Source organism: Microcaecilia unicolor, chromosome 4 (genome assembly GCF_901765095.1).
Source record: "Microcaecilia unicolor chromosome 4, aMicUni1.1, whole genome shotgun sequence".
Classification (NCBI taxonomy): domain Eukaryota; kingdom Metazoa; phylum Chordata; class Amphibia; order Gymnophiona; family Siphonopidae; genus Microcaecilia; species Microcaecilia unicolor.
Genome location: NC_044034.1, coordinates 99996472 through 100018750, shown reverse-complemented (window position 1 = coordinate 100018750; position 22279 = coordinate 99996472). Strand labels below are relative to the sequence as shown.

Below are 22279 nucleotides of genomic sequence, written 5' to 3'. Positions count from 1 at the left end.
GACCAAAGCTTTTACCAGACTCTATACATGCAAATGGTTTCTCTCCCGTGTGGACTTTCTGATGCACTTTGAGATTTACATTACAACCAAAGCTTTTACCAGTTTATTGTGGATTTTCTTGTGTATTTTGTACATTTTGCATTTGGATGTATTTGTTTGAAAATGGACCAAAAAATAAAACATCCAAATCACAAAACATTTTTCCAAACAGCATTTTCAAAAGGAAAATACTTTTTATTTTGTAGAAAATGACCTTTCCTGTTCTGATTTTGGATGTTTTACAAAAAACGTCCAAATTCAGACTTAGATGTCCTATCCAAAAATGCCCCTTGTGCATTTGACTTGCCCAAAGTCACAAGGAGCAGCAGTGGGAATTGATCGCATGTGGCCAGGATCAAAGCCCGCTGCACTAACCATTAAGCCACTCCTCTGTTTGAACGTCTTGCATTTGGATGTCTTTTGTTCGAAAATGGACCAAAAAAAGGGCATCCAAATCACAAAACATCCATAGTATTTTCAAACACAAAAGACAGACGTCCATCTTTTTTGAAAATGACCTTCTTTTCTGTTTGGAATTTGGACGTCTTTGTAAAATGTCCAAATTCTGATTTAGATGTTAGTGGGATTATTTTCTGTGTCTTGGGAGTCCTGGTTGAGTGGTAATAATGAGGTGTGGGAGAGAGTGAGCAGGGGAGGAGAAAGGAGCAGAAGAAAGTGGGCTAGAGGTGAAAGAGGAAACATCAGATAGTGGAGGACCTTCAAGAACTTGCAAACAGTGAGGGATCCTGGTCAGCCCAGCACAAGCAAGGTTGGAACGTGAAACTATCACATAAAATGAGATCGTGAATGCAGTTGCTGACAATTATGATGCCCTATTTGGACAACAGGTCATGTGGAAGTCCATGTCATTTATGGATGCCATCAAGAAGGATAATGCCAGAAGCATTTACAGGTGTACCAAAGATCAGTAGACAATATGAAGCAAAGATTCTGGGATTACAAGATTCTGTTCTTAAGGACAGAATGAGCTGGAATAGAGCACACATATCCTACATAGGCAAAGGATCATAACTGTCCACAGATCTGACTCCAGCAGTGAAACTTTTGAAAGACCTTGGACCAGAGAGTCAAGAGTGTTCCTGTAGAACTGGATCTGGATGTCACCAGCTGAAGAAGATGCATATGAGAACATACATATGTTTACGTTACCAAATACAGTGGAAGGAAGTGGAATAAAAAATATCACAAACAGCAAAATCAACACCTATCCACTAATACCAAAACTAATGAGTTACCTTATACTATAGGGAGGAAAAAGCCCAAGTAAACCAGATTTACTTCATTTAGTCTATATATGGCTTCGATGCAATCATAGGCAAAAAAAGCCTCCCACAAATACAATTTTTAGAAATTTTCAAATTTTATATTTAAAGATACTTAGCTTATAGAAAAACTTTCACACTTCTGCCCAAATCCAGCAGCTCCATTTTCTGTAATACTGCAACCATCCAATGATGGCCAGCATTTCTTACTGCATCAGGGATTTGCAGAGTTCTTAAAAATAAAGAGAAAAAAAATGCACTTAAAAACTGGAAGCTCAAATCTATTTAAAGTATACGTCACTTACTATTATGTTTAAGCTCAATCAACATTGCTGCTATTTGCAGGCTAGCTCATACAAAATGGCAGCTCTTTCCTTTTAAACTAAATGCCAATCTGTAGAAGCACCAATTAGGGAAAAGTTCTCCATTAGAACCAATGGGATTTAAAAAAATGATGCCATTCAATCTTGCCATTTAACCCTATAGGTTCAAACAATTTCAGATTAAAAAATCCATCTTTGCTCAGTTTGTAACAGCCGTATCCTCCTGTTACCGCCTCCTCTACCCGGTGGAATGCATTCTAGTGCCAAACCTTTTAAAGATGCAAAAGTATGATTGAAGCGCTTACAATGGTACACTAATGGGATGTTCTTCTCTGTTGTAATGGCACTCTTATGCTCCAAATTCCTGGTCTTCAAAGCTCATATTTATCCCACATATACTTTCTCACAGGGGCATAAAATACAATATACTGCAAATGATGTATTACAGGAACTATTTGAGTTCAGTTTATAAATGTTACCATTGACTGGGTTCTCAAATTCAATAGCATATAATGTAACATCACAATGACACAAGACATACACACAGTATGCCCTTGAATGTTCATTCAAAACTGTAGCATTTATATGAATATCTGATGGATATAGAATTTCCTTAAGATTTCGCCCCCGGCTAAAAGCCACTCTAAGCCGGCTGTTTTTGAATGCAGGTAAAGGAGTCATCTGCCAATGTCACTTCATGATTCTGACAATAACATTAACTGTAGTGGTATATCTCAAAATACATGTTATGGTATCATCACGATTATTTTTCTGACTCGTTGAATTTAACAATGGTGATCTATTGTTAAATTTTGCTCTTTTATATACCTTGCAGATAACAGATGTAGGATATCTTCTCTCCTATTTCTGCTTGAAGATCATACTTTGCTCTCTATATTCTTTATCTGTAGAACATCTATTCTTATATCTCAAAAACTGTGACACTGGAAGACTGTCTTTCAAAAACAAGGGTGACGAATGTCATATTGTAAGAACGTATTCCTGTCAGTTTTCTTATGAAAACTAGTAGTCTTAAAGTCAGTCTCTTCCTTATGAATCTTTATATCTAAAAATGAAATTTCCATAAGATGACATTGAAAAATAAACTTTAAAGTAACATGACATGTATTTGACCAAATAAACCTATCCAATACCTATAAGGAATTGTCCTAAAGGAAAAAAATGTCATCTATAAATCACACCTAGAATTTTACAACTTTGAAAAAACTGGAATTGACAACTTTCTGTTCAAAAATGCCACAAAAAGATTTGCCACTGAGAGGGCCATTGCTGTCCCCATAGCTACTCCTGATAATTTTACCATACTGAAAAAAATTCTGTCATTGCTAATTCCACAATAAATGCTGTTGAAACCTTATTTTTTTTGTAGATACTTTTTATGTCAAATATGTCAACACCTCCAATGCTTTTTGTGGAATTAGTGTACAATAAGGTAATGTCCACAGTCACAAGCATTAAATTAGTCAATGACTGTTGAGTATCTTGAAAAGGAATTAATTTATTCAAAAAATCAGTTGATACTGTCTCCTATACCAATGGCTGTAAAAAATAATCTGCATAGATTGACAGGGGATGTAGAAGAGAGCCTTGGCTGGAAACAATCAGTCGACCAGAGGGATTAGTTAAGTCTTATGGATTTTTGGTAGAACATAAAAAATTGGAATGGTTGGATATTGCATTTTTAAAAAAAATCAAACTCCTTTTCAGTCAACGAGATTTCAATGCTTCCCTTGAAAGCTTAAAACTTAGTTCTTGAAGACTCTAAGTTGGATCAGCTTCTAATTCCATATAATCAGTAATAGATGATAATTGACAAAACACCTCATCTTCATACTTATTCCTGTCTATGAGAACAATGGCTCTTCCTTTATCCGGACTCTGGATAATGAATTCTGGATATTTCTGTAATGATTGAAGAATCGCTAATTCCTGTTTAGCACAATTTAACTTGTATCTCCCAGAGATTGTTCCATTTTCTCAATATCTTTTTATATACTAGTTGTTTAAAAGCTGATAAGACCGGATCAAGTGGTCCAGGAGGAATCCAATGTGATTTATTTGACTATGGACTGATCCTCAGTACTTATGACCATTGCTGACAAAGTGTTTAATCTACAGAATCCTTAAAGTTCAAAATTCTACATTGAAACGAATCATGTCCTCGTGTGGGTAAAAATGAAAGCCCCATTAGATAACAGTGATTTCATCTGTTGTCAAATCAATTTGAGAGGTTAATCACTGCCAAGGCATTTACCTCTGTGACTGTGTGTATGGTTTCTCCAACCTGTCTTGTCTGTCTAGTTTCTCTTGTCTTTCTTGTCTGTCTTGACGGAACTGCCGCTGTTGACCTCTTTTCATTCTTCCCCTTTCGCCTCTGCAACTACTCCCTTGTAAATGCTTTTGTCCTGAGGAACTATTTGAACTAGATGCAGCACCAGCTTCAAATGCTGGTTTTCATTGTTGTGTACCCGCCAACCAAGGATAAACTGTTTTCTTAACATAATCATCCTCATCGCGTTTGAATTTCTTGATCTTATTTTATCTTGTTTATATAATTGTAATTTCTTTTTATATTCTTCATGTTTTTCAAATTCAGCCATAGCGATGGTGTTCTTTAAAGATGCTAATCTCTCACCCACCTCTTTACAAATTATCTTCTTAACTTCCAATAGTTGCCAGCCCATTTAGTTAAAAAATCCTTGTCTTCCAAAAATAATTTTGGATTTTTCATCTGAAATCGTTTGAACCTATAGGGCTAAATGGCAAGATTGAATAGCATCATTTTTTAAAAATCCTATTGGGTCTAATGGAGAACTTTTCCCTGATTGGTGCTTCTACAGATTGGCATTTAGATTAAAAGGAAAAAGCCACCATTTTGTATGAGCTGGCCCGCAAATAGCAGCAACGTTGATTGAGCTTAAACAAGATAGTAAGTTAGATAGCTGAATAAGTTCTTTAAATTGATTTGAGCTTCTAGTTTTTAAGTGCAGTTTTTTTCTCTATATTTTTAAGAACTCCACAAATCCCTGACGCAGTAATTCAAAACACTGGCCATCATCGGATGGTGCAGTATTACAGAAAATGGAGCTGCTGGATTTGGACAGAAGTGTGAAAGTTTTTATATAAGCTAAGTATCTTTAAATCTAAAAATATATAAAATTTGATCATTTCTAAAAATTGTAATTGTGGGAGGCTTTTTGCCTATGATTGAACCAAAGCCATATATAGTCTAAATGAAGTAAGTCTGGCTTACTGGGGCTTTTCCCTCCCTATAGTATAAGCTGTCTCTTTAGTTTTGATATTAGTGGATTGGTGTTGATTTTGCTGTCTACAACATGTGTTTGCAATAAAGTGATTTCTAGAGTACAGGAAGGCATGTGGAAAGGATATTCCTGAGTTCTACATAATATACATTCAATAACAACAAAAATGTATTTTTCTCAACAGGTCCTTCAAAGGCCCAGGGAAAACTGTTGCTCCACCTCATTCAGCTTGGTTCAAGGATGTTCTAGGGAAATCCTCATCCATGGAAGAGCTAGAGGAATCATAGGAGGTAGAACTTGTAGTGGATAGAATGGAAATCTTGGAGCTGGTGGTACTAGTATTACTGTCATTGATGTATTGTAGTTGCTTCATCTTGGGAAGATACTCAAGTGAAACAAAGAGTAGGAGGAGCCTCCTGTAGACTCAGGTCATTTCTAGTACTTGCAGCTACCAGTCAGCAACTTAGTCTGTCCTATAAGAGACACTGCCAGCTGGTGGACTAATCCCAGGAGCTCTTCCTACCATGTCCCCTCCAGTAACTACAATTACAGAAAAGGCTAATCCAGAAGAGGCTGAAGCTAATCGTGGAGAAAACTTACAAGTCCTCTGTAGAAATATACATCAACTCCAAAGGAATATCTGACTATCCACCAAACTAATGAACTGGAATCAATCTGTGTTTCCACAAATTGGGACAGTATTAATCCATTGGATGCTACAGTAGAGATTTAAGTCTTGAAACTAGTGAACACAGGGGCAATTTTATAAAAGCTTTTTCACACATTAACCCCTGGATTCTATATATGGCACCTTGAGTTAGGTGTGCAAATACATGTATATTCTGATTTGCACGTGTAACTTAATTTGATAATGAGCCAATAATTGGATGCTAACAAGCAATTTTCAGCACTAATTGGCAATAATTAGAATTTACAAGCACTACTCGCTAAGCATATTCTAAAACGTAGCTCACGTAAATTCTACCGTGCGGATCCCAAAAGGGGGTGTGGCAATGGGAGGAGCATGGGTGGGTTGTGGCTGTTCCAAAAATGTATGTGCAGTGTTACAGAATAGCCCACTCTCCTGAGAATTCATTATAGCATGCCTAAAGATCTGTGCCAAAATCCAAGCAGGTTCTATAACAATGTGTGTAAGTTAACAAGCTTAACAAGCTAATGAGTGCTGATAACAGCACTTACAAGCAATAATGAGCACTAATTAGCACTGATTAGAATTTAGGTGCACAACTCACTAAAGCGTATTCTGTAACAAAGTGCACCGAACTTCTAACATGTAGAGGCAAAAGGGGTGTGGTTATGGGCAGGGAAATGGGCGTTCTGAAATTTAAATACGTAGTTATAGACTATGGCCCATAGACTGTGTGTAATTTTAGACATGGTTTACAGAATAAGCCTAAGCATGTTTTCTTTCAGATCTGATTTTTCAGGCAACATATAGAATTAGGTCCTAAATGCCAGTACTCGTGCATAAAATTCCTCTTATAAAATTAACTCGTGCGTAAAAATATGCATGGGCTAATGACAAGACAAGAATGCAGGCACTTAAACTGACTCAGTATAGGCATGTTCAGGGGTCATGATTTATGCATGTTCTTTATAAATATGCATGTATATAAGTGTAAATATACACAGGATCATTTTACCCACAATTTCTGCAGGATTTGTGTTCCTGTGTGGCTTTATTAAATAAGCCCAACATAAGTGCTTTTTACATATAGATGACCTTTTATAAAATTACCCTTAACAAAAAAGTATAGAAATCCATAGGCTCCAACTGGAGCATCTAATGTTGTCCAAAGAATCCTACCAAATACCACATGGAACCAAAGAAAACAAGCTACAAACACGAGGTTGAAGAAATACCTCTAATACTGGTCATACCATTTTGGTTGGCAAGGGCCCTGTCCACTTTAAATGTCATCCATAAAGAACTGTTTGTTTAATTCATGGCTAAAATTTGTTGGTTTTCTACTCTGCCAGTAGAGTGTGTGGGCATACTTTGCCATGGATACCGGCTAGATCCCTTACCACTGTGCTTTTTTCCATATACAAATAAACAAAGTATGTTTGGCCAAGGTTATTTCTCTCTCCATTCAGCTCTTTATTTCTGTTTAGCTTCTGTTTTCCAATGTGATATTTGTATATTGTGTGTAAGTATAGTCTAATTGTATGTGAAAGCTATGCTCATGATTTCCCAAAATATGCATTTGCTGTAAAAGATATGTGAATGATTTCTAAATCTTTCAGGAATTTATCTGGTTTTAGGTTTTAAATAATAAAAAAGAGACTATTTTTTAATATCTATAAAACATCTCTTTAAAGTCCCTGTGAAAGAGTATGTTTAACAGCATAGTAAGTACTTCTGGTTTATGATTCATGGTTAATTGACTTAATATGAGGGGCATAATTGAAAGAGACGTCCTCATTTCTTTTTGGACGTCCTCGCAGAACATTCCGATCCAGGGGCAGGGAAACCCATATTTTTGAAACAAGATGGATGTCCATCTTTTGTTTCAATAATACGGTCAGGGACATCCAAATCCTTAAATTTGGTCATCTCTAGATTTGGTCATCTGGTCATTTCTGATTTTTGGCGATAATCGAAACCAAGAACGTCCATCTCAGAAATGACCAAATGCAAGCCATGTTCGTGGGAGGAGCCAGCATTTGTAGTGCACTGGTCCCCCTGACATGCCAGGACACCAACTGGGCACCCTAATGGGCACTGCAGTGGACTTCATAAATTGCTTCCAGGTACATAGCTCCCTTACCGTGTGTGCTGAGCACCCCCAAAACCCACTCCCCATAACTGTACACCACTACCATAGCCCTTACGGGTGAAGGGGTGCACCTAGATGTGGGTACAGTGCGTTTCTGGTGGGTTTTGGAGGGCTCGATGTTTCCTCCACAAACATAACAGGTGGGGGGGGGGATGGGGCTGGGTCCACCTGCCTGACGTTCACTCCACCCACTAAAACTGCTCCAGGGACCTGTATTTTGCTGTGATGGACCTGAGTATGAAATCTAAGGCTGGCAATCAATATTTTGAAATATGTATTTTGAGAGTGACAGGGGGTTAGTAACCACTGGGGGAGTAAGGGGAGGTCATCCCCAATTCTCTCCGGTGGTCATCTGATCAGTTCAGGCACCTTTTCGTGCTTTGGTCATAAGAAAAACACGACCAGGTAAAGTCATCCAAGTGTTCGTCAGGGACATCCTTGTTTCTTTCGATTATAGGTCGAGGACGTTCTAATGTTAGGAATGCCTAAGTCCCGCCTTCACCACGCCTCTGAAACACCCCCTTGAACTTTGGCCATCCCTGTACGGAAAGCAGTTGGGGACGTCCAAAATTGGCTTCCGATTATACCGATTCAGACGACCCTGTGAGAAGGACGTCCATCTTTCGATTTGTGTCGAAAGACGGGCATCCTTCTCTTTCGAAAATAAGCCCGTATATCACCTTTCCTTGTAAAATAACAAAGCAATTTACAAATTAGTTAAAATACCGTAACATAAATTCAATAATCAATTAAAAGAAGGGAGCATTAGGAAAAATGGAGTTGTATCTTTCTACTATTTTTGTTGACCTGGGGCACAGTTGAAAGATACAGAGAAAATCCACCTGGGTGGAGGAATGCTGAGATCCCATGAGAGACACCAAGAAAAGAGGAACAGTGGGAAAAAGACCAGGCACTCTGGGGACAAATCAAGCAGACTTCAAATTCTTAATGAAGCAATATTTATTGTTAAGACTTGACACAGCACTGTGTTTCGGCCAAAGGTCTGCCTGAGGAGTCTTTTCTGTTCAATCTGGATGATAAAACCATCCAATGGTAAATGTACCAGAAGAAGTTGAAAAAAAGTGATCTTTAAAAAGACCTTTCGGAGGAAAACCGCAACGGAGCGTGATTGTGCTTCCAAAAGAAGTCTGCTTGATTTATCCCCTGAGTGCCTGGTCTTTTTCCCACTGTTCCTGTTTTCTTGCACAGTTGAAAGAAACATATCAAAAGGTGGATAGGGGAAAAGAGAAGCCAAAGAGCTACAGGAACTTAAAGGGGATGAAGCAAGGTGAAAAAAGGAGGAGCTTTAAATGAGGAGGGGATGGTAAATCTGAATGGAGCAAGAGGGAAAAAAAAGAATTGTTTGGCGGAAGAGGAACTTGAAAACGGGTGTGGAAACAGGAACTGTAAAGGAAGAAGAAATTTGAAGGTAAGGGAAAGAAAACCTATAGGAGAGAGGAGAGGCATGAATTAATGAAAGGGGAGAAGATGGGGGAAGAGGATGGTGATACAGAAAGGAGAGAAAACCAGGTGGAGTGACAGGAAAAAAAGATAAAAGAAAATGGAGTAAGAATAGACCCCCGGATTCTGTAAAGGTTGCCTAAATTTGTGTGTGGATCTCAGATTCACGTGTAATCTAATTAGTCAATTAGGTGCCAACAATCAATTATTGGAGTTAACAAGCACTTAATTGGCAGTAATTAGGAGTTACATGTGGATCTGCCCTATTCTATAACATGTACGGCTAAATTTAATAGCATGCAACTCCAAAGGGGGCATGGCTGGGGAGGGGCATGGGTGGGTTATGGGTGTTCCCAGAAATTAGATGCGATATTATAGAATACCTGCACTTGCATGCATGCCTGACTGCCATCAGTTGGGCGCAAGCATTAATAGCTTGTAGCAAGTATAAATGCTTGTGCCCTTTTTACTTAGCTTTTAGCTTGAAACAATGGACACACTGCCAACATGGCCAGGTTTCGCAGGCTTCATCAGGGAAGCAGTCCGTTTCAATGCTCAGGTTCTCTCATAATGCATCTCATCAAAGATCTCATTATGAGAGAACCTGAGCATTGAAATGAACTGCTTGATGAAGCTTGCGAAATCTGGCCATGTTTGCAATGTGTCCATTGTTTCAAGCTAAAAACTAAGTAAAAAAAAAAATGTATATATATAAAAGACTGATGACAATATAGTGGCTTCTACAAAGAGTCTTGCTGCTCAAAAGGAATACCCACTAAGACTGATCCATTTTAAAAAACATTTTTATTGAATAGTATTGGTTTATTGCTCAACCAGTTTCATTTCTATGCCTATGTTTTATTGCTTATTGTGTAAAAAGAGTAAAGAAGTCAAGTTTGCTGGAATGTCTGTTTTGTTTTATCAGTGGTTAGTATGCATCTTAGTGCTAGATTTGAAAGCATGTGTGAAAGCATTGCAAGAAAGAGATATGAATGGAAGGACATGTCTGGATAATCAGCACAATTGATAGGGACTCTCAATGTTGCTTTTCAAGAGACAAATGCCACATAGTGCTATGGTATTTGTGAGATTGAGAGAAATTGCTTTTAGGTTTCCATTACATGTACAGGAAATGCATTATAGTGCCCCCCCCCCCCCCCAAAGTATGTCAGGGACTGGCTTTCATAGTTTTTCATGGCATCTAAAGAAAATTTGAAAAATACATTTTCCATAGAATGGGAGGCCACTTAGATTTACCCCTGCTAGGAGCAGAAGTAAAATGTATTTGAGGTGGAAGCCTTGGCGAGATAAATAGTCCTAACATCTAGGAAGGTGTATCGCTAGTTGTAGGTGCAAATGGAGGCAGAGCCCAATAATAGCATCAATAGCTGGTCCACACTTGTGCACAGCAGATTTTCTTTTTTCAGACCTTCGTGAATATATTTTGGAGCGAGCTCCTGAGTGGGCGCATCATGATCCAATTTTGGCCATATTCAAATCCAGACTAAAAACTCACCATTTTGAGGTTGCTTATACATCTTTACCACTTCTCTGAAATATATTTTCCTGGAATTTCTTGTTAGTCATGTATGTCTTGGTTGAATTGTAAGCTCTCTGGAGCCAGGACTGGTAGCGCAATGGAAATGAGGAGGAGTAGTTTCAAAAGTACTTGAATAACAGCCTTTAAATTTCAATAAATAAATGGAAAAAAAAAATAAAAGGAATAACAGCCTTGTGCTTCCTTTAAAGAGAGGTGATATTTGGCCAAAACTGCTGTTCAAACAGTACTCACCAAATGGAGGCCCAGATGATCAGGGATGTGAATCCACTTATTTATCAAAACATAAAAAGTGAACACATTTTATTCTTGATACTGAGATGTTAACGCCCATCAATTTAACCATTTTAATTGGGTCTTTTATTTATTTTCATTTCAGGAAGTACATCATTACCTTAAAAGAATTCAGCCAGATTTAGAGGAAGGTAAGTGGTGATTGATCAGTGACAACAGTAGAAACTGTATTCTGTATAAATTATTTTCTGACACCATATAACACAGGGACTGATGTTCAGAGACCCAATATCCAGTTAAAATTAACCAGATGAGTTATTTGGTTATTTTTAACTAGATATTAAGATAGCTTATCCACTGAATATTCCTCATTAAAGGCAGAGATGCCAAGGGTGAGCCATCCCAAACAGTGAGATGTACTACCTAAAAGAGTGAAAGCTTTCCGATGGTATGTCCATGGTTTAAATCTAGAACTATTTTAAGTATCATGCTGGTTTGCAAACAAAAAAAGCTGCATAAAGTATTTTTATTTATATGCTGCCTGCAAGCTATTGAATAATGTACTTTCAGGTACAGTAGGTAATTTGTAAGCCTTCCAGGGGCAGAAATCTAAGTTGGTACCTGAGGCAAAGGAGGATTAAATGACTTGTCCAAGATCACAAGGCGCTGTAGCGTGATTTGAACTAGACTCCCCTGAGTCTCAGCCTACTGCTTTAACCATTGGTCTACCCCATTTGCTTTTCTTTGCTGTCTCAGACTGAAGGCAATATGAGTATTTTCAAAAACGTTTTTTCCAATAGTTACCTGGGTTAATGCTCTGGGCTGAAAATTGTCCTCCACTTAGTAGCAAATAGTATGGAAATGTGGTGGTGCCAGGATAAGGGATCAGGCAGTGGAAGTCAAAGTATATAGTAAGCTGTGCTCAGATATTCCTACTGGTAGGGTCCTTGGCCTGTCTTCTCATGAGGCTTGCCTTTCATGAAAGTAGTGATCAGGATTCAGTGCACAGATACTGAGGATCTAATAAGTGAGAGTGTCTCCAAAGGAATGTCACATATTTCTAATGGCATCTCTGTAATATAGGGGTTCTCAACCCAGTCCTTGAGACACACCCAGCTAGTCAGGTTTTCAGGATATTTACAGTGAATATGCATGAGATAGGTTTGCTTGCATTGCATCCATTTAAATCTACCCAATGCATACTGTGGCAAGGCTTCAGCCTATAGCCCTTCAGAGTGACAGTTCAAGGGCCTGCATCCCTTGCTTTAGGGGTCAAGCACTAATCCCAAGTGCTTCAGAGAGCTACAGTGAAGACCTTTGTCTCTAATAAAGGGACTAGAAGCAGTCAATTGCCACCTTCTGACACCAGTAGTCCTTGCTGTCAGTTTCCTGTGCACTCAGGGTGACTTCCCACAAGTTACTTCTTCACTTTTCTTATGTTCCATACCTTCTTTCCTTAGGAAAGAAGCTCTTTTTTTTCTGGCACTGTCTGTCTCTTCTACTTTAAAAATAAATATACTTGGTTAGAGTTTGGGGTTATATGCAAAACAGGCTCTCTCCACATCCAAGGCTTATGCAAATTAGCTTTCTCTGCTGCCCTCATGCTTGGGCAGCCTCCTTCAACCTAGTCTCTAGGGGTAGGGGTCTTGCCTTCCAAAACAAACTACAAAAATACACATACAGACCACAATCTACTAAGGACATATGGCCTTAGTCCAACAGCCTCCTTACCATGGATAGGACAAAACCCCAAGGAACCTTACAGTCCTCTCCTCCACCCCCGGCTAAATTTCTTAGTTCAACTCCGTACCTTTCCCAGTTTTCTTCTCTGCTCATCCTTTGGGATGCTGCTATCAGACTGGCCATCCTTCCTCGTCAGAGCATTTGGATGTGGGCTGCAGGCACTTCTTCTCTTCCTTCCCCCTCTTCCCTGTCTGCTATCTGGGGAGATCTTTGGAAGGGGCTTCATGGTATCAACCCCTCCCTTCTCCTTAGGCCTATCCTATCTGAGGGCTTAACTCCTTTCCCACTCGATTAAATAAAGTGGCCTAGCTCTACCCAGTTTCTTCTATTATGAGCCTAGTTTGCTGTGGAGGGTTTGCAGGTGTCCCTGCCCCCACCCTGGCTCCTTTTATCCCCTGCTCTTGTGTAAAGCTTTATGGGACCTGTAGTTCGGCTTCCTTTTTAAAGGAAAAACACATTTTCACAACCTGACAGGTTCTGGACCTGTCACAGAATTTATTGTGGATAACTTGAAAACAAGACTTGCTTAGTGTATCCTGAGGACTGGATTGAGAATCCCTGCTGTACAGGCAAATTACCCAGTTAAGCTTAGAACAGATGGTTGTACAGCCAAACTTAACTGATTAAAGTGTAACTGTCCCTTCCTACCCATCCCTTCCATCGGGCTCTGACTCTGCCCAATGAGAAACAGCAAAATTTTGTCTGGTCAATACATAGGCTGGATAAATGAATGGGGAGAAGGTGTAAAGAATTTCCTGATAACTTCCGAACTTACTGGACCTATCTTTTGAAAACTGAACCCACAATGTACTGTACAGTATTATAGATGGCCTAGATTTAAGTTTGTTTTGTGCTGCAAATCCACAGTGCTAATAATTTTGTAATATCATTTCTTTCATCCTCAGCTCTTGCTGAAGAAATGTGGACGATCAGGAAGCGCAGGCATGAGAAATGGCCCATTGCTCATCTCACTATCAATCTGTCTAATCACACATTGGGTAAGCTTGACAAAAGCCCAATCCATCATATTGCTTAGAAAACAAAATTATGAAACATTGACCCACAAGTCTGCCTACCAGATATAAAAAAATGAATGGGATGCACTTTCCAAGAAATACAGACTTGGTGGGGTTTATGTTTTGGCTAGGGATTTTTTTTTTTTAATATTGAGCCACCCAGAAGTACATTAGGGCTGTATAGCATCCGTTTTCTATTCATTAATAACCATAATTTATAGTAGTTAGAATAATCACTTTAATGGCCTTTTACTAAAGTGCACCGCCTCCTAAGGGGGAAATTATCAATGTATGTACGGTTAAGACATGTTAAGAACATAAGAACATAAGCACCGCCATACTGGGAAAAGACCAAGGGTCCATCAAGCCCAGCATCCTGTCTCCGACAGCGGCCAATCCAGGCTTCAAGAACCCGGCACAGATTCCTGAGGGAAAAGTCCATTGAACACTATTAAAAATTAAATTTTTTTTTTTTTGGGGGGGGGGGGGCCCCCCCCCCCCCCAAAAAATTAATTTTTAATAGTGTTCAATGGACTTTTCCCTCAGGAATCTGTCCAAACCCCCTTTAAACTCCGTAAGGCCAGCTGCTGTCACTACATTCTCCTGCAATGAGTTCCAGAGTCCAACTAAAAGCTGAGTAAAGAAAAACTTTCTCCTGCTTGTTTTAAATCTACCATATTCTAGCTTCATCTTGTGTCCCCTGGTTCTATTGTTGTTTGAAAGTGTAAACAAATGCTTCACATCTGTCCGCTCTACTCCACTCATTATCTTGTAGACTTCTATCTTATCACCCCTCAGCCGCCTTTTCTCCAAGCTGAAGAGCCCTAACCTTCCCAGCCTTTCCTCATAGGGAAGTCGTTCCATCCCTTTCATCATTTTCGTCGCCCTTCTCTGCACCTTCTCCAATTCCTTTATCTTTTTTAAGCTGCGGCGACCAGAATTGGACACAATATTCGAGGTGCGGTCGCACCATGGAGCGATACAACTGCATTATAACATCCTTGCGTTTGTTTTTCATCCCTTTCCTAATAATACCCAACATTCTGTGTGCTTTCTTAGCCGCCGCAGCACACTGAGCAGAAGTTTTAAACGTCTTATCCACGATAACTCCCAGATCCCTTTTAAGGTCTGTGACTCCTAACGCGGAACCTTGCATGACATAGCTGTAATTTGGGTTGTTTTACTGTTAACCTCAGTTATGAGTAACTCTGTCTCATTGCATAAAATGGCCCCTGTTCTAAAATAGGACAACTTAATGTGGGCTACTGTTATGACTGGCAGGGCCACAGAGAGGATGGGGGTGGAGGAGCAAGATTCCCCAGGCACGGTCTCCATCGGGGCCTGGCGCTAGAAGGTTCTGCTCCTTCAGTCTGTCTCTCTCCTACTTCTGTGTGTCAGGACCCAGGTGACTGCATTAACGTGATAACCCGGGTCCTGGCACACAGGAGCAGCAGAGTGACAGACCAAGGGATGAGCAGACGCAGGAAGGTAAGGGGGCAGGAGGCAGTGGCGGCCCGAGTGGAGGGGGTGGAGCAGCGGTCTGAGTGGAGAGGGCAGGGCTGCAACTGCGACTATGTCTCTCGGCAGCCCTGATGATTGGTTATTGTACCACGACTTATACTATTTTAGGACAGGTCCCATTTTATGCAATGAGACCTAGTTACTGGTTAACAGTAAAACACATCTTAACAGTAGCCCACATTGATAACTTCTCCTTTTTGTGGTAAAATAACATGTCCTAATGGTATAACCCATATTGATAACTACATTCCTAAACAGTTGCTATTTCCAAAGAAGAAAGTAATTTATAGAATGCATATGAGATCTGTACTTGGATCAATTTTTAACATATTGATTGATGATCTGGAAAAGGTTGAGGTGATTAAATTTGCAGTTGACACAAAATTATTCTATCTAGAAAAAGTAAAGATCTTTATATAACAGGGTGCCTAAGCTATGAAGGCACATAAGCACATGTGTTGCACCTGTTACCGTGTTACCTATATGCCAAGAGCCTCCTCAAAAGCTCCCACTCAGTTTATTTATTATTTTTATTTTATGTATTAGGATTTGGTTCATGCCTTTTTCAGTTTTAGCTCAAGACCAGTTTCAATTGGGTGCAGTAGGTGTTTCTGTACCTGAGGCAGTAGATGGTTAAGAGACTTGTCCAAGGTCCCAAGGAGTGATAGTAGGGTTTGAACCTGCATTCCATGGTGCTATTTAAGCAGGATTTACACTAGTATTTTATAAAGACACGTAGTTCTCTATCCCCCCAAACTCTATATATGGAACCCAAAGTTAGGTGCAGAATTCCATGTGCGGTTTCCATACCTATGCGTAATGTAATAGGATAATTGGCTCTCAAATGGTGCTAAGGATCAGCACCTTAACAAGTGCTAATTGGAGCTAATTAGTAGTTATGCACTTAAATGCCTGATGCCCTGTTCTAGAACCCCTGCGTCAAATTTCCATTGTGCAAAACTCCAAAGTGGGCATGGCATGGACAAATCAGGGGCATGCCTAGAAACCAGGTTTGGGATGTCATTATTGCACCTAATTACTGGGACTTCTACACCAGCATTTACGCCATCCAGTGCTTGTGCCTAAAATTAGTTCCATATGGAACTGCCAGTATAGAACTGATGCTTAGCATGCATCATCCTGGCACATAAGTTTGGGTGACCATTACTGAATTCCCCTTTATAGGCTAGATTCTATAGAAGGTGCCTAAAAAATTGGCACCAACCCTTCCCCCTCCCGCATAAATGGTACTCTATAAGCCACATGTAAAACTTGGTGTGCTTTATAGAATTAACGCTTAAGCAGCGAGGTCATGCGTAAATTTAGGCATGGCTATTTGCACCAACAAAAACATGGTGTGAATACCCACATCTAAATTTGCACGGGGAGCACTTTTCTATGATTACGCATGCAACTCAAAACCACGTCCCTGCTACACCCCAAAACACCCATGACCTTCCTATTTCTGTTCCCCCTTTTTTGGGCTCTGTATAAATTTTAGGTATGCATCCCGCATCTAACTTTACGTGGGTAAGTCCCAATCAAATCTTATTACTGTCAATAACTACTTGCTAAAAAGTCAATTATTGGCATTAATTGGCCCAGTCTGTTAAATTGCACTTACAAATTAGGAACACACCTAAATTTGTGTGCACAATTTTTGCCAACCTTTATAGAATCAGGGGGTATGTGTCTTTTTAAACTAGGACAAAAATAGACAACTTGTTATATTCTTAAACCTAGATACCTTGTTATAAAATTACCCTCTGAGTATTCTTATTTCATATTATATGTTCTGATTCAGACAGATGAGGCCAAAATCCTATGAAAAAAATCAATTTAACTGCTCTGTTAAACATTTGCAAAAAGTAATATTAGTGTTTTAATCATGCCTTTAGGGTTCTTTATACTAAAGTGCCATAAAGGTTTGCAGTTGCTATATAAAAATTGCAATAATTAATACATGGTAACTACAAAATTTTGCATCAACTGTTGGGAGTGTCCTCAGTATTTTCTTATTCAGTTTAATATCCTGAGCGGGGTTTGTGGGTGAGCCTGCGAAATAACACAGCCGGACAAAGGTGTATAAATGAAAATAAGTGATTTATTAACTGAATCCTGAGGCCTGATACGTCACAGGGCCAGGAACACAAGATGAAATACCTTTGTAATTCAATAAATACAGTCTCAAGCAGGCCCTTTAGCTAGCAGGCCCATAACACAGTCTGTGACTGGTGGGGCTGCCATGCCCCAAACACAGCCTGTAAGTTCTTCTCAGAGTTCCAGGCCTGGCTCCAGCCAAACCTCAGAGCAAGGCTTGTTAGTCCCAAATCAGGAAACAAAAGTGGCTTCTCAGCCAGGTCACAATCATTAAACATAACTTTTAGCAGCATATGCTGAGGCTTCAGTTCTTCCTTCCCTGGGCCTCCTTAACCTCAGTCTGGCCCTGCCTCCCATGGCAGCTTAAAATGACGTGCCACGGGAGGCGCTCAGGTGTCCTGCACTAATTTCCAAATATCTGCATGCTAACTATGCATTAAAATATATTTTTACATTTTGGGGGGGAGGAGGTGTATCAGAGGGTAGGGAGTGGGCATTCCTGTGCTAGTCAGCACATCTAGATTACTGCTCAGTAACTGGTTAGCACAGGATTACCCCATGAGCCATTATTGCCTACAAAATGGAAAATCAGCCATTTTACTGCTGCAGTAAAAATGGATGAGAAAAACCCATGTAAGGGTGCACTAAGGTTTTACCGCACCTTCGTAAAGGACCCCTTAAAGCACATTAATTGCATGGAAGATAATGCAAAGCAGTTAGCTACAATTCTTGAGGTGGCATCAACTGCTCCAGGTTATCTGCCACATTAACAGTTAGTGCACAATAACTACCTCTTCATTAATTGTGAGGCATGTTCTCTGCTCATTCCATGTCCCTTCTGTGTTAGTTAAGACAGAGTAACTGTTAGCCTTGGCCTTTGATAACTATTAACATATGGTAATTCCCATGTTAAGCAGCTAACACAACTTGGTAAATAGGGTTCTTGAGGGTAATTCTATAATAGGGCACTCAGGATAAGAGGATAAGCAGGAAGAAAGGCGGGAGAGGGGAGATTTGATGGAGACATTTAAATACCGATGCAACTGAAAGGAAACTCTGAAATGAGGGGGCATAGGATGATGGTGAAAGGGGATAGACTCAGAAGTAACCTTCTTCATGGAAAGGGTGGTGAAGTCGAAAACAGTATCTGAATTTAAAAGAGCTTGGGACAAGTACATAGGATCTCTAAGGGAGTGATAGGGAGAGTTGATGGCATGGATGGGCAGACTGAATAGGCCATATGTCTTCTTTATCTGCCTACATTTTTCTGTTTCTTTGTACTTATTTCAAGCCTATTCTATATAGAAAAGTAGGCACCTATTTTTAAGTTACAATTTCCTACACCAGCCCTACAGCTGGTTTAAATGTCCGTGCCTAGATGTTAGCCAGAATACGTGCAAAGATAAGTACTAATGTGCAAATGATAAAATACAGTAATTTATGCATGTATTTGCGTACTTCACCCAAACTCCTCTCATGTGCACGTTCATCATGGTGAGTACTTTTCCACTAGTCCAGGGTTAGGCAACTCCGGTCCTCGACAGCCACAGGCAAGTCAGGTTTTCAGGTTATCCACAATGAATATGCAGGAGATTGATTTGCAAGCACTGCCTCCATGGTATGCAAATCTATCTCCTGCATATTCATTGTGGATATCCTGAAAACCTGACCTGCCTGCGGCTCTCAAGGACCGGAGTTGCCTACCCCTGCACTAGTCAATATTCTATAAGGGGTGATTTACATGCATTAGTGGCCACATATATGTGCAAATCACTACCACCATTTAAGTGCCTTTCTACTGCCTAAAACCAGGCAGCTCCTTTTAGAATAAACCCAAATGCATGTATAACTGCAGATGTAGGAGTTTTGTATGTAGTATGAAAACTGTTTATTTTCTTCCATGTAGTGTGTTTTCTCGAGCAGTATATTTTGTGATTATTTATGGTGCATCATTTGTAAAATGTTTTTTAAGGTACCCAACAAAAAGTTGATCTTCTATCCTGGAACTACCAAGAAGGCTGGGCAAACATATTAAATATGACATACAACCATGGAAAACTGAAAGTCAGTCAGGATGGATTTTACTACGTGTATGCAAACATCTGCTTTCGACACCATGAGGCTTCAGGAAATGATGACCTGAGGGACACAGTTCTTCAGCTGATGGTTTATGTATGTAAATCGAACATGAAGAAAAAAAGTTCTGAAACTTTGATGAAAGGAGGTGGAACCAAGGTCTGGTCAAGAAACTCACCATATTATTTTTATTCAGTATATCAAGGTGGGATCTTTAAGTTAATGGCTGATGATGAAATATTTATCCAGGCATCAAATCCATCATTACTGGATCCAAGTCAAGAGGCATCTTATTACGGGGCTTTTAAAATTCGTGGTCTAGCTCCATGATTCTTTCTGGTTCATTCCCTATGTGATTTACATGGTTAATAGCATTGAAACAGGAAAGACAGTATGTTACTTATGGTAACTGTTTCAGAGACTACTAAATGATTACATTCTTTGACATACATTTTCCAAATGTAAAGGCTATATTGTAAAATAAATGTATATTATGTTTTGAATCACTTGAATTAAATTGGTATCGTGAAGCAGCTGGTTAATGTAGTTTAAAAGTTTGGAGGCCTGTGTTAAACTTTCCTACATGTGTAATGTTACTTAGGACTATACACTTTTTGATACATTTGAGTAAGATCTGAAATAATGGATGAGGTCTGTTTCCTTTGCATAGCAACCTACAGCACCCAAGCAGAGGAAAAACAGAACTAGTAGGAAGCAACAAGTAGATTTTATTTATAAATCAACCATAAAACACAAAGTAAAAATCATCCACAAAGTTACAGATAATCCAGTCAGAGTCAGACAAAACTCCACCAATTCATAAGGAATCATAAGTTCAACAATAGCCTGGCTTGTTTCAGTGAACTGTCTGCATCTGGAACCACTAAATAATTAGAATAGACACTGGGCCACTGGTGTAAACGAGAAGCATTGAACCAAGAGGAGCTCTGATCCTCTGGGGACTGATTGGGATACTCTTAACGAAAAACCTTTACTCGAACACCCGGTGATACTGCAGGAGAGTAGACGTGGAGGGGCATAATTGAACATGGACGACCATCTCTAAGGGCGCCCATCTCTAAGGATGTCCCGGCGAAGGGGCAGGGAAACCGCTATTATCAAAACAAGATGGGCATCCATCTTTTGTTTCGATAATATGGTCGGGGACACCCAAATCTCAACATTTAGGTCGACCTTAGAGATGGTAAAGTATCCCCAAGGTGAAGAGTAGTTTGCTCTAAGCAATTGCTATTGACAACCTTTTGATTCCTCATGAATTGCTGGGGTTCCATCTGGATCCGACTCTGGACTGTTTGTATCTTTGTTGTGTTTTTCATTGTATGTTATATAGCTGATTTGTAGAAGATAATGTATCTGTTAACACCTAGTTCTGTTTGAACTCTGTTTGGTTGCTGCTGTCCTTTTGCTGCAGATGGACTTGCCTCTACTGTACTTTGGACCTACAGCAGTCATTCATTTACTGTAAGAGGCACTCTCAAACTAGAACCTGAAATGAGAAAATAAGATATGCCAGGTATTATTTTGATAACATTTTTAAAAATAGGAAATCAAAAGAAGGGTTTAAAACATCCCTCCCGTTAAAAAAAAAATATCAGCTATATTAAACTGCTGCTTTTGATAACATAATGTTCAGAATTAAAGTACTGCGTTGCGATAAAAAGTCTAGTTATCAGTTCTGATCTGCTGGTCAGCATTAGGACAAGGTGCAGTACATCAGGCTTGTTTATAGTTCGGGGTTCTATTCTTAGGTGTTTACAACTTGTAAATTTAGGTGGTTACTTTCCAGATAATTAGGTTTTTTTTTAAGGAATATAAAAATCAGTGTTTTGTGGTACAGTTACTATGGCTGGGTATATTTTTTGATTTAATTAAATATACATATTTGTGTACCTGGGGAGGAGTCAGCATGGCAAAGGCACAAAAACAGAATGGACGATCCAACGCAGACAACGGGAGTCATAAAAGATCACTAGTGGAAGAGAGATTTTTCTGGTGGTTATCCGGTTAACACCTATTTAATTTCTTCTGCACCAGGATGCTTAATTGTTGTTCATCGGTTAAAGCCTAAAATTAGAAGCCCTAGTTAAATTGAATGAAACTGTATATTTTGTGGCGTGGTTGCTGAAAACACATATGGAAAATATATATCAGCACACGCGGTTTACTGCTTACCAAGAATCATTTGCCCTAATCTATCTGTAAAAAAATGATTTTGACAGTCGATATAAAGAGAACGAGTCTGTTTTGTCATAAACTTCTTTTAACACATTCAAATTGAACCTTAAGATATATTTTTTCAAAATGGCTTTTGAACTAAGTGGTAATACTTATTCCTTTGCACCCTCCCAATTGGCAGTTTTCCTTGGATTAATGATGGCTTGGAGATCCTGTTCCAGGCCTTAGAATGTAAGCTTGATTGTAAGACTTCTATGATTGCGTACTTTCCTGTTGTTTTTGTGGCGTTCTTTTCTTTCTTATTATTTTATTCTGTAAAGATGGTATATCAAAACCCAATAGACAATAAATGAAAACTGACCCCGGAATGATGGAGCTTGCTTAGGATTCCTGTATCTAGACAGGGTAGCCTGGGATCAGTCATCACCCTTTTTCATGGGTGCATCTCTGTGTGTGCTGTTAATAGACATTTAACCGTGGCAGTCAGCACCATGGTTATATGTAATCCAGATAGTCAGTGCTGGTTCCCAGATACGGCCAGCATTGAATATCCGGATTCAGCGCTGTCCAGCAGCAATATTCAAGCCACTAATGGGGTAATTCTATAACAGGGCACTAGGCCCTTTTACTCAGGCGTGAAGAAA

At 39.4% G+C, this 22279-nt stretch overlaps 1 protein-coding gene across 1 annotated transcript in view; it reads left to right on the top strand.

The window, feature by feature from the left end:
* The window catches only part of TNFSF11 (TNF superfamily member 11), a 106643-nt gene extending 86112 nt beyond the window's left edge, over window positions 1–20531 (top strand). The window contains exons 3-5 of the mRNA XM_030200542.1: window positions 11129–11174; window positions 13632–13724; window positions 19336–20531. Coding sequence (XP_030056402.1) covers window positions 11129–11174; window positions 13632–13724; window positions 19336–19769 — 573 coding nt within the window. The 3' untranslated portion in view covers window positions 19770–20531. The remainder of the gene's footprint in view (window positions 1–11128; window positions 11175–13631; window positions 13725–19335) is intronic.
* The last annotated feature ends 1748 nt before the right edge of the window (window positions 20532–22279 follow it).